General features: G+C 49.6%; 5 protein-coding genes across 5 annotated transcripts; 3 read left to right on the forward strand and 2 right to left on the reverse strand.

The window, feature by feature from the left end:
• Positions 1-270: 270 nt before the first annotated feature.
• On the reverse strand, positions 271-3,900 carry CI109_102601 (OPT family small oligopeptide transporter; the record flags this gene model as incomplete). Its single annotated transcript, XM_032006321.1, has 9 exons — positions 271-350; positions 411-534; positions 599-872; positions 933-1,189; positions 1,253-1,795; positions 1,853-2,094; positions 2,152-2,609; positions 2,664-2,778; positions 2,832-3,900. The coding sequence occupies 9 exons, from the start codon at positions 3,898-3,900 to the stop codon at positions 271-273; spliced, it is 3,162 nt and encodes a 1,053-aa protein (XP_031859342.1).
• A 4,147-nt stretch (positions 3,901-8,047) lies between these two features.
• Positions 8,048-8,359, forward strand: CI109_102602 (uncharacterized protein; the record flags this gene model as incomplete). Its single annotated transcript, XM_065967160.1, has 1 exon — positions 8,048-8,359. The coding sequence occupies one exon, from the start codon at positions 8,048-8,050 to the stop codon at positions 8,357-8,359; it is 312 nt and encodes a 103-aa protein (XP_065823232.1).
• A 424-nt stretch (positions 8,360-8,783) lies between these two features.
• CI109_102603 (uncharacterized protein) lies at positions 8,784-9,953 on the forward strand (the record flags this gene model as incomplete). Its single annotated transcript, XM_032006323.1, has 5 exons — positions 8,784-9,072; positions 9,180-9,251; positions 9,317-9,399; positions 9,526-9,759; positions 9,837-9,953. The coding sequence occupies 5 exons, from the start codon at positions 8,784-8,786 to the stop codon at positions 9,951-9,953; spliced, it is 795 nt and encodes a 264-aa protein (XP_031859344.1).
• A 91-nt stretch (positions 9,954-10,044) lies between these two features.
• On the reverse strand, positions 10,045-10,825 carry CI109_102604 (uncharacterized protein; the record flags this gene model as incomplete). The annotated part of the gene is made up of 5 exons (XM_032006324.1): positions 10,045-10,094; positions 10,153-10,271; positions 10,413-10,503; positions 10,592-10,726; positions 10,816-10,825. The coding sequence occupies 5 exons, from the start codon at positions 10,823-10,825 to the stop codon at positions 10,045-10,047; spliced, it is 405 nt and encodes a 134-aa protein (XP_031859345.1).
• Positions 10,826-11,273: 448 nt separating this feature from the next.
• CI109_102605 (uncharacterized protein) lies at positions 11,274-12,777 on the forward strand (the record flags this gene model as incomplete). Its single annotated transcript, XM_032006325.1, has 5 exons — positions 11,274-11,433; positions 11,516-11,740; positions 11,815-11,987; positions 12,080-12,130; positions 12,250-12,777. 5 exons carry the CDS (start codon positions 11,274-11,276, stop codon positions 12,775-12,777), a joined length of 1,137 nt encoding a protein of 378 aa, XP_031859346.1.
• Between the last annotated feature and the right edge of the window lie 64 nt (positions 12,778-12,841).

A 12,841-nucleotide genomic window follows, 5' to 3' on the forward strand; every position in this document is an offset into this window, starting at 1 on the left:
TGTCTTGCTGCACCTGGTGGCATCGCCCCTATCACACACAAACACCAAAATGAGTCCAGACTGTTCACTTGAGAGTGCGTGACAGAAGGTTTTCCACACAAAGCACAAGCAGCAATATACATCGCCTAGTTCAACAATAATGGTGAAAGCATAATACATACAAAGAATCTAGGACATTATAGACTGATCGACCAAGATAAGATATTCACATCGAAACACCAATGATAAAGAACGGCACAGCCTTGGTTTATGCTTTGAGACACACAACAATCAGATCTTCCACGTATCCGGCCCAAAGCCTGTAGATGGCACAGGGAGGTATGACGCGTCCACACCGTTCCAATCCGCCGCTGGAGGGGTATGTATATCAGCTACAGCACAAACAGTCTTTGAGACTCTGCACAACTCACTTTTCGTATACACATCATTACCCCACCACGACAGTGACGCGCCAGGGGTGTCGAGAACAAGGAAAATGGCTATCGCTGAGAGAGCAGTGCCCACATCTAACGCCGCTGACAAGACATAGTTGTACTACATAACGCAAAAGTCAGCTATATGATTCGTCATCCTAAAACGATCCTGCGTTCCAACTCACCTTGGACCACCAAGCGAATTGCTTCCTTCTGATCCAGAATTGGAAAACGAATCCTACAGCAAACCAACTCGAGTAGTTGATGCCAGTCGCTGGTGGAATGGACAGACCACCGTTGAAGATAACAGGCAAGTTGAGGTTCCTCAACCACGATCTGGGGTTTTTGCGAACATACAACCAGAGTGGGATAGGAAGCACCGCACCGACCAACGCGGCGTACACCTGGGGATAGTACATGGAGCCCTTGCTGAAGAGCCTGTCAGGTCCGATCAAACCCCTGGAAGTGTGTTTGTGTGTTGTCAGTGGTTGAACTCGGATAAGTTATACGATAACTCACCAGATGATTGTCGAAGTGAAGAATGTCTTGGTCGATGCGCAGTTGAGCAAAGACCTCTGTCGGGGCGCGCAGATATCCGAAATAGTTCTGAAAAGAAGCTCTTTGGTGCCGGTCTGAACGAAACACGCAACAGCTGTTGCGCTCAACTGGGCGACGAAGGTAGCACGAGGTGGGATTTTCATGTAATGACCAAGTTTCTGATCCTGTACGAAATTGATACCCGAAATCAAAGTTTGGACCGAGAAGCATTTGAAGATCTGCGATACCAAGATTGTTAGCTCTCAGTTGTGTAGTAAACGTACCGCAAGAGAAACACTTACCATACTCGGAATAGGTCGACCTTTGAACATGAATCCAGGAATAAGTTCCGCCAGCAAGTTGATTCCGATCATTTGCGACGTCATGGCGAAGATGAACGCCGAGGGAACCAGATACACGAAGGGAAGAAGTATACTGATGAGGTAGCCCCAAACAGGCAGACCCGTGTGGTAGACCTCTATGGTGACGATCCCAAAGACGAGGACTACGACCAGCAGGACTAAGAACCACCAGTCGGGCACTTCTGGATATTGTCGCATGAGTTTCATGTGTATGTCGTCGGCTTCAGTCTTGATGTTCCGTATGGCTCGCCAAATTCGTGGACCGTGATACAGTGCGGTGTGAACGAGCAGACTGGTGGATAGGGCGAAAGCTAGCATGAATGTCATGGAGAAGGTTGCAGAAAGATATACAGGCGAGTATGCGGCATAAGCGGTCGTATTGAGGGTAATGTCCGGATTGAGGATCTGGAAGATATCGTACGCAGTACCAAACCGGTCTGCTGCTTGGATGACATTGATCGGTAGATATGCGGTCTGCCAGACCTGTCAAGCAACACACTCAGTTCTCTCGTTCGCCAACAGCCACGATCAAGGACTCACGTTGGTATAGTAAAAGATAGGAACCAAGATCCAATAGAAGAAGCAGAAACCTAACCCAATGTTCACCTCTGCCCACCACGGTGCGGCTAAAGGCGATCCAATGAAAGCTATCTGAGTCCAGTCGAAGTTGAAGATGCCCATACCCAAACCAGTCGATACACCAAACAGCTGGTTCACAACGGGATTAGAAGGGGCGATCCAGCAAGCATAAGAGAAGTACGATAGCGCGGTGAAAAGGAAGCCTGAATGAATGGGGTCAGATCGGATTGACTACTTTGTTTTAAATAGCGTGAACATACCTGGAACAAAGTACCAAACGAATGCCCCTATCCCCGCGATAATCAAGAATCTGAATCTGCTCATACCTCCAGTGAATCCATCTTCTTCAGCGTGGAAAGTGTTCAAATTGGTTGCAATAACCAGATTCTGGGGCCAAATCATTGAAGCTGGCCAGACTACAAATCGCCTACTGATCCCGGCCATGGTAAACCCAGTGATCTGTGTTGCGAGAACAAACAGGATGGCGAAACCATAACCGAAATTATGGTTGTAATACAGCTCGCTGGACACTGTGGCGTACAAGCCATACGCCGGACCGATAGCTACGTTGGCCATGATAACGATTATAGTGTGTTCCTTGATGTTGAAAGGACCGGGGTTGAAACTCCATTCGCCCCCACCCATCCACGATGGCAGATGGTAGGTTGTGATGGGAAGGATCCAAGCGCATAATTTTCCAATCGGATAAACCAGAACTCTGCCTAGAGGTTAGTTGAACGTCCGGCATCGGGGAAGAGAATGAGAAACTCACTGTATAATAAGTGGAGTTATGAAGGGAGCGGGGTTTCGGAAGTGGAAGAATGTGTTCGCGCCGGACGCGAGAACCGTGAACAGCAGTCCTAGTACCCAAGCACGTAGGGTCAAAGCTGAGAGGCCGAGGTCAGTGGTCGCACCCAACATCAACGCAAAGAAAGCTCACCGGGCATCTCGGGATCGTCGATATTAGAGACTGAAACTCGAACTTCGGGATAAGGGCTATCCTCCTCGATCATGTCCATGTCAACTCCCGCCATGCTGTCATCGCCCTCCTCACTCCCTTCCTTGACGCCTCCCAGTCCATCACCCCAAGTCGTCTTACCGTCCGCTACGGTCATGTCTCCTGTCATCTCCGTCATCCCGTAACTTCCTCGACTATATCCTCTTCTTGTCCCTGCTTCGCTTTGCGCTTCACTCTCAGGTATGAGCAGAGAGGATGAAGCTACTCTTCTGTTTCCCTTTGATCTATTCCCGGGCGCTGATGTACCATCAGACACGCCCGAGTCATACGAGACGTCGGACATCCCTGACGTCAGCTCGGTCGTCGAGGTCAGATTGGTAGTCCCTGTGCCCGGTGGCCTTCGGAGATGCATCCGACCAGCGAAAGAAGACGCGCCGGTACCGACTCGACGTGATCGACCAGTGTTCGGTCTTGAATCTGATTTTGAGCTAGCGGAGAACGCGAACACCGAGTTGTTGGGGTTGTATCGACCGCTGAGGGGAGGAGGGTGATTTTTGTCATAGGTGAGTTGAGGGAGATGTCCTCCAACGTCGATAACGCCAGTAGGAGTGGGGACAGAATCATTGAGATTGGGACTCATCGGTGTGTCTCGTAGAGAGTTTTGGCCCGTTGTCGGGCCCGTCGTTCCTGTTCGTGGACGCGCTGAAGACAGTCCAGTATTCGGTGCTGACGATGAGAAGTCTGACAGCGGTGCTGGTGGAACAGCGCCTGTGACCGGTCTGTGGAAAGCAAAGACTTCCTCGTCCTCTTCCTCTTCATCCTCCTCGTCATCGTAGTCTTCCTCATCCTCCTCGCCTTCTGGATAGAACTGTTGATCCGGCAAATCCTTCAGTTCATCCTCCGTCAAGTACGACATCGCTGTACCAACTCGTGCTGTCGGTGGGGCTCGTCTCCTCCCAGGTCCCGTCCTCGGTCTCTTTCCCGCGGAGGTGGATGGTCGATCGGAAGGCAGTTCCTCTGGTGGTGGTGGTGGTGGTGTTGGATCTGACATTATGCCAAGATGTTGTACTGGAGAATTGAAAGACGCTAATCCGACGATCAGCAAAAGGACTTCGTCTCGTGCAGAGGTACGAGGATGACCAAGCTTGATGAAGTGCCTTGTTTACCCAAAGAGCCTTTCGCGCATGTAGATACAATCATAGAAAATCAACTCACCAGTCAGTCGGTAAGGACTATCAATGTCCAGCTATCAGTCGACAGACTGTGGTACTTTGCAGGTGAACGTATACTGCAAGAATCGGAGCGGGTGACAGTGTACGATGACGATGATTGAACCGCTGTATGCGGGGCGAGTCGCCCGTAGTAGGTGTGACGGGCTTGGCGTCTCTCCAGCCAGCAATCTCACTCCAGATGGCGCACGACGAGAGGGGAAGAGATGGGTCGACAATCCAGCTGAATGGATGTGTGAGAAAGACAAGAGGAGGCTGAATGAAGGGGGAAATCCGGAGGTGATGTTTCCGGTCTCGTTTGACCGAGTGTGTCGCGATAAACTTGGGACGGTTATCTGATCGATCAACTGTCTCCTGCTGGTGTGATCGTGTCTTCGCGCGATATGTGAGGTTATAATGCGAATGGGTATATTGAAGTGATGGGTCTGTGAACAGATAGGATAGGTCGGGATATGTAATGTGATTGTGGAAAGAGTGGTGTGTGGGTGGTGGTATAATCCCCGAATTGGCCCCTTTGCTGTCTTTCCCCCGTATCCTTGCAACAAACTCTAAGGTTTCGAATCAAGGCACCACGGTCCCAATTCGCAGGGGCAGGCTACTAGTCCTCTAGCACTGTCGTGTCTGAGATATGAGGGGGGGGAGTTGGAAGTCGATGACGATAGATGTGAGACCATTCAACAACAGATGCTGGTAAAAACTTTACATTCATGCTGAGATCTGCTGACCCAGAGGACCGAGTTACCCATGCATCTTCTTACTCTCCTATTCTATTGTTCATGCTTTTCGTCCCTATTTTTGATGTGTACCCATCTCCGTATCGCCGTTGTTCTCCTTAGACAAACCCTATCCCGGCCTTCACTACTCTGCTTGTCTGCCTACTTTGTCTTTTTCTGTTCTGCGTTTGCCTGCCTGCGGACAACGGTCTGCGGGGCTGCGTACTACGGCACTCACCGTCATGTTCGAATATCATTAAAACGTGTGCATCATTTTTCGGGTGAGGCTCTCGCCCTATTCAATTTCCGAACACGATACAAGCCGTCCAACGAGCCATCTCATAATGTCCGGTTTGTATCCGTTGTCGGCTCATGCACACTCTCTCTTCCCTCTCTCTCTCTCGCATAAACCGTCCCAAACAATTGGGATGGCGGCTCGCTCGCAACGAGACGAGGGAGTCAGTGACTGCTCATGCATTTCCATCCGAATAAGTCTTGGACCCTTATTTCCGCTTGCACATACTTTGTCCCAAAGATCGACGGGGGACGAGTGCCCGACCAAAGTGATAAATTACATGTAAAAGGGATCTTCTATTCTTCTTACCCTGTAGGTGTTGTACTCTGTGTGCATGAGGACGCGTCTTGTAAAGCAAGCAAGCAAGCAAGCCGATGCAGAAATAAGATCCGAGAAGCGGTCATTCAACCAGTACCCTGACGAGAAACAACAGAGTTCATGGGATCCCTTGAGGGTAAAGGAGGAAACGTGGGAAAGAAAACGTACAAAAGATCGCCCACTTCCAGCCATCAACGATGAGTTAGTAATGAATCGTTCGGAGTTGGTAGGGCCCAAAAACAAGATGCTCATTTTCGTCTACTTGTAGTCCAATCGACGTCCGAGCCGTACCGATAGTTTCGGGTCGGCCCAGGCCGCCCGTGCGCGGTCACACTATCGCTAGCGTACCAATTATTGGCTCGCTCAGTCTGTTTGTCAAGTACTCAAACACGAACTCTTACGCGTCTGATATGTGCGCTTCGAGTGGTTCATCTTCCTCAATCCACTCTATGACCGACGCGGATATACATCCTCGTGAGATCAGATGTTGAAACGCAATTGAGCTCTTTGTTACGTTCGGATATCGTCGATTGTTAGATAATGAGATCTTGGAGAGTGGGTGCCTTGAAATAACGCCACGTCGAGCAGATCTGTGTTATGCCGTACGCCCGTATGTGGCACTCCTCTTGGCATGTTTACGGGGCACAATTCGACCGCTGATGTGGACGCTCATGATAGGACACTTGGACTTGATGAATACGACTGCTCGTTGGGGATACCGTACAAAGCTGGGCTCCGCCTGTTTGCCAAAGCGATCACAGTGGTGGGGAACCCCCTATTGAGCTTACGTATCTCGTGTCAGTGAGACATGTGTCTCAGCTGAACGTATGTGGCCCCACAAAGGGGGAACTGTATGTCAATCGAACACGGCTCGCGAGTCTAGTGTGCTAACGGTAGCACCGCGTTGACGAACTGTGCGTCATAAAAGGCTCGCACAAGATAGACGAAATGCAAGGTTCAGCGAGCAGAAAGTCCTGACGATCCGTCCCGTGGGTAAACTCTTGTACACTGACACGATTCAGTCATTCGCCGTGTTGTGCCGTTAGGCTAACGATGTATCTCACATCGAAAGCTTACCTCAATATAAGAGGGTGATTCCATGCTAGTAGTCCTGGTACAGATTCCGAATGTTTTAGGTCTGTGGCACTTTTGCACTTCGCAAAGCTGAACCTTGACCGACGCTGCACGGCAGACAGGATTTGACCCCGGTAAGAGACAAGAGTGAAGTACGTGCAAGTGTCCCAGCGTGGAGTGTCACATCCTGATATGAAGAGCTTGTATCGAAAAGCATTGCGTCCGAGTCCTTGCAAAATGATCCCATTTGAGACGTCGTCGCTGCTCATGCACGAAAAAGGTCCTCCTCGTTTGTGTGTTTGTGCCATACGTCAGAGCTGCAACTCCTGCATTTGGATTACAGTATTGTGTTTTGAGGTTAGTCTTCGTCTAATGGTTCATGGATCGACGGGGATCTACTTTATGCCTGATGTGCCATTCCAGTTCTTCTCGAGCTAGTCGATGATCCAGTCTCCAAATCGTCGTCGTCGTACTGCTCACCCAGGCTGCACACATATCGGCTCCTGAGTGACTTGCGGAAACAGTCTCAAAATCTGAGGGCGGAAAGTGCGATACCGATCTTGGCATTGTGTCTCTCCTCCCACAAGGGACAGCAGACGTGATAGCTCGCTGTGCCATCACATCATGCAGACACCGGGTCGACTAAGTTTTGAGTTGTAGCCTTGTCGACAACTTGACTTTACTGTTGGTACCCGATTTACTGATCGACCTCTATGATCGACGCTAACAGTATCAAAAAGCTTCGAGAGATCGTCCAAAGACTCCTTCAGGATCTGTGATGACCACAACTTATGTGCCCTAGCTTTCCTTTGGCAGGGAGAACCGAATACAAGATGCCATCGTGCCATCACATCACGCCAACACACAAGTGGACTGGGTTGAGAGGTATCTTAACTCTGAAGTTGCAGCCATTTAGTCAGGTCAGCGTCAACGTTGAAAGCCGATTCCCCTTTAGCGACTTTGGACATCGAGTATGACACGCTTCACCACCCAACGAGCTTCCAACCGACTACCCAAGAGAGCACATCGTGTGGGATGGAACCGATCAAGGTGCAGGAGAACCTAAGCGCCATCTTCGTGTGTTCGTCGTCATTACTCAAGCAACTAGTCAACACAAAACTCTCATTCTCACATCGTAGATATAACTCTCTCTCAATCATGAGCGTCATACTCTCTCTTTCACTCACATTTCAGTACCGAAAAAGGGAGCGAGAGACGGTACGAAACGGTTTGTGATTCTCTCAAAGGGAGCGTCAAAGACACATCGACGTCCCTTGTTTCGAAACGACGTACTGTCCATGGCGGTGGAAGACCTGTCGACCAGAGTATTTGGGGTCATCGATCCACCATTGTTTTTTTTGGCCTTCGACGATGGGATATAAAGGAGACATGGATTCCACCTTCATGTCGGAATCTATGCTCAAACCAATCAAAAACAAATTGCAGTACTCTTTACTCGAGCAAAGTCAGGTGTCCCCTTGCGAGACTTACAGTAGCTCATCAAATCATCTAAATCACACCCAATAGTCAATAGTCAAACAAATCAAAATCAACACTGTCTATCATACGATGAAAGTGACCCAAATTGCCCTCTACCTAGCTATAGCTATCACAAGCGTACTCTCCGCTCCTCTTCCCCAGGAAGAACTCGCTCCCAGGAGCACAATCGACGCAGCACCTCCCGCCGAGTCGCCTACCTTCACATTCAAATTCATACCGTCGACCGCGAGCGATGCTCCCTCGTCAGGAATAGCCGCGGACTGCTTTGGAGGTGGTTGTGAGTTGTCGATCGCCCAGTTACAGCGTGTTATCCCAACAGGCAAGCAGCTAACGAGTCTGGCTGGACAGGCAAAGGGTATCCTTGGAGAAAATAAACCGTGAAAAGTGATCAGAAATCCCGAGCTATAGTACTTCACTGCGTTATCAATCCGTCTGCCGTTGAGACTTCCTTTCCGTGCGCTTGTCAACACTATGTAGCATTATGATTCTGGATAAGAAAAAGGACATAGCGAAGGTTACTTTAGTAGATGTACATATCATCGGTGCAAACAAATGAACAATGCAACCTCTGTGAATGACCAAGGGGCTGTAGCAAAAAGAGCCACAACCAACAAGCTGGTATTAGGATCCGCATTGACCGTTGAACTGATGTGTGGACCGGTTAACTCGTCGAACCGGACATCGTCGTCGTCGTCGTAGTAAAACAATACACAAATGTCTTGTCATCACACTTGTCTTATTCTTCATGGATCTACATACACTCGTATATCAAGCAGGGTGATAAAAAACACACTCGCACGTCACAATGCCATACCTCAAGCTCACTCGACCTTCTCCGACCGTATGGCAAATATCTCTCTCCTCACCACCTGATAATAGACTTACACCACCTCTCCTTTCTGAGCTACTCGAGACCCTCGACACGGTAGAGGCTCAATGGCGTAAAGTCGGAGGAGGGATATTCGATGCTAAGCAGAGAGAAGAATATGAAGGGAAAGGTGCAGGAGCGCTGGTCATCACCAGTGAGGTGGAGAAGTTCTTCAGTAATGGTCTGGATTGGGCAAAGAGTCTCAAGATCAAGAATTTCTTCGAAGGTGGGTCCACTTCATCTTTTCCACTTTGTGACACGGATGTACCTTCATTCGATGGTATGCTTGTCTATGGTGGTAGAAAGAGCTGATGGTCTTCTGCGCCATTGTAGAGATTTTCGACCCTGTCACTTGGCGACTGCTCACTTTCCCTCTGATAACGGTCGCGGCAATCAATGGACATGGTGAGTCAGCTCAAACCCTCTTCTTCTCCCCAATGGGTGCAGCTGACCACTATTCACCGTTGAAGCCTTCGCAGGAGGGATGGTCCTCGCTTTATGTTGTGACTATAGGATCATCACCTCTGGAAAAGGGTATCTCTGCATGAACGAGGTGAGAGAGGTTTCGTTCTACTCTGACTCCCAATCTCGTTGTCAATGTTCCACTTGAGATGAATACATTCGGTCACGGCCATCACTTGAAGCGTCCTTCAGCTGACATGCCTGCATTGACATCTAGGTCCAATTCGGTTCCCCGCTACCCAACTCGTTCAACGCCCTACTATCGCTCCGAATCCCTCACCCACAACAACAACGTGATACTCTCCTCGCTCGACGATGGACCCAAAAAGAACTACTATCAATGGGACTGGTAGACGAGATTGTCGATGGGTCTGAGGTGATCAGGCGTGCGGTCGAAGTCGGACAGAAGGAAGGGATCAAGATTGCGGCTGGAAGTTGGGGAGCTATCAAGGTGAGTTTGTGTTACCGGTGACCCGGCAACAACGCTTGGACCGTCTACACTCATGCTGACTTGGCTGGTGTATACAGAGAGGGATGTATAATCCAGTGTTGGAAGCTTCAAAATCTTATCGTCCCCTCAACTTACCTCCTCAGGAGGAGAAAGAGTTCTGGGACAGGGTCGGCAAGGAAAAGGCAAAGTTGTAATCACCCAAGCGTTGTGCGTTGCGCGATCATCTGTGGAAATCCGTGAAGAGCAATGCATGTATGATCTAGCACATCTAGTTTTTGCCTATGCTTATGCAAGATAGTGTTCTCTCTGAGTAAGAGTCCAGATAACGCCGGTCCCTGATCACACAACGGTCTGGGATCAGTACATGTTCTTGTAAAATTGGGCAACACTCACAGCCGACGATGAGAGGACCGATGGACGCTCTGTTGATCTTGACAGAACCGAAGACGAGGAACTCGGTCGTGAAGTGGAAGGTGGCAACGGCGAAAGTACCAATAGCAAGGTAGTATGCGCTGTGTACGGGCGTGTCAGCAATGATATTTGACAGGCAGACACTCAAAGGTCATAGCGGAGTTTGTAGGCTAAGTAGCAATGAATGCACTGATCATAGCAGAGTGGAGTAGGACGTAAGAGTAGGAGCTGACGACACTCACGATCTATCGTGAACGTTATATGCTGCCACACCCCTTATGAGACTAGCTAACAAAGTCCAAGTACCGAACAATCTCGCAGCGAGAGGTGTCACTGTACATCATATCCAAATCCAAATCCAAGTTAGCGATTCAACGTCCATTTCATAATGGTGAAAAGAGAGACGAGTGGATCAACTCACGCTCATCGGCTTTACCAGAGTAGACCTCTTTGCTCTGCCAGAGCGAGGTGTAGTTCTGAATGACATTGTATGTACCAGCAACGGAGGTGATGAGTAGGAAATAGGGGAGGATACCGCTAGTCGCAGGAGGAAGGACTGTGCGGTCGACGGTTCGTACAACGATGTAAGCTTTATACGAAAGCTCCTTCTGAGGTAGCAGTCGTTAGTTCGAGACCGTGACTCACAAGAGGACATCGTGAGTTGAAGGGCGGTGATATTAGTGTATATGGATATGAATATCGTTGTGAGGCTGGTGATGGTTCGATGACAATTCACAACAACAATTCAACAATTCGACAGTTCACTTCGGATCTCTTCACTTTCAACGTTCGGCACAAACCTCCGAGAACCCATTCTACAACTTCAACTCTTACTCTTACATTTTAGTATCATACTTCAAATTAAGTTCCCATACAACACACAGCGCTATATCAGTCCCTCCTACTTGAGAGAGTCCCAGTCTCTCTACTCGCTGTACGCTTTGTGCGTGTCTTTCTCCCTTGGTCCGTCGCAGCTCGCAACTTCCGAACGCACCTCGGTACTATCGAACATCCATCATCAAGTGGTCACCTACCCATCCTCACCCTCGTACTTGTTTGGAACGGGAACAGCCGTATACTCTCATAGTAGCAAAGTGGAAAGGATGGACCTCATCCAGCATGGCGAGAGCAGCAAGTCCCCTCGACTGAATGGAACGCTCAATGGAAATGCAAGTCGCAATGCAGACGAGGATGTGGATATGGATGGAAGTCACAAATCACCAACTATCACGAAGACTGAACTTATTCTTCCTCAATGGGATGGTGAGTTCGCAAGATCCAGCCTCCGTTACCGAACTGTAGACTCACGTTACTGCTCTTCATCCTTGCAATGACACCGGTTCAGTCCCACCACCTCGACCCCTTCACGCTTCACTAGACCTTATATCCCTCCTCCACCTAGACGAGCTGTACAACACCTACGTCAGACCGTATGCCGACTTGAACACTGATGATGGAAACACTGCACAAGGACAAGAAGGGGATCAGAAGGGTCAAGCACAAGGGAAGAAGAAGCAGTTTAGGAAAAGGATGGATAAGGGATATCAACATTTGATAGAGGACTGTATAGGTCAGTCTTCACCGTGTCCTCCGTCGCTCAAAAATAGACCAAGTAACTGAAACAATGTCCCGCTTGCTCCGCAGATCCCACACCACTCGGTACAAAAGGGGACAACCACTCCCTCCTCCCTCTCATCCCAGACCTTATGAACCCACCGACCGGTCCTCCGCCAGCTTTGTATCCCGAACCCCTTCAAGTCTTGTCCGAGGATATGTTCAAAATCGCAAGGCTGGAAGCGGGACTCAAGCAGGATGGTGTGAGTATCCTTCATCGGTACACTGTCTTTGGACCTATCTGTCGAAGGGAAATATGTTTAACAGTGCTGACTCTGTTTGTAACGATGTGTAGTATGCTGGTGGGGTGAAAGTGGGTGTTCGAGAAGCGGAAGAGCGACGCAAGGTAAGTGCACTGAGCGCTCTTCATCACGTTTGACCAGTATTGTTGGTGACAGCTAGTTGACCGAGCTGCATCCTGCAATGACAATACACATACTGACTTCTTTTCTTCTTCTAATTCAGCGCCGTCGGGCAGCCAAAGCATCTACAGTGGACCCCGCTCTCCCCAGCCCAGGTCTCGCCGCACCCTCACCATCTCTCGTTCCATCTCTCGGTGCCCTCAACGCTTCTACACCCGGTACACCTCTCCTCCCTGTTCTTCCTCCTCAACGACCGCCTTTCACACTCAACGTCGGAGGAGGAGGACGACGACCACCCAATCAAAGTAGTCTTCCACCTCAGGGTGCACGACCATTCCCCCTTCCTCCTACTGGTCCTGGATCTGCATCTGGACCACCTGGTAATGCAGGTGCAGGTGCAGGTGGACCTAGAAGATATTCACCTAAGAAAAGACCAAGTTCATCGGATTTGCAAAGTGGTAGTCAGCAGAAACGAGCAAAGTCTTCAGGACTGGCAAGTAGGTCTGCTAGTCCCATGCCTCAAGGTGTGAACTCGCAAGGCGGCCAACAAGGAGGGGCAGGGGGAGGTATGGGTCAAGCGGGGAATAGGATAAAACCTTCCATGAGAAGTAAGACCGAGGATGTGCGGTGAGAGATAGTAATCATTTCACAACGAGATGAATGTTGTACCGCATTGTGTCGGATCCGCGCGGCAA

Source organism: Kwoniella shandongensis, chromosome 4 (genome assembly GCF_008629635.2).
Source record: "Kwoniella shandongensis chromosome 4, complete sequence".
Taxonomy (NCBI): Eukaryota; Fungi; Basidiomycota; class Tremellomycetes; order Tremellales; family Cryptococcaceae; genus Kwoniella; species Kwoniella shandongensis.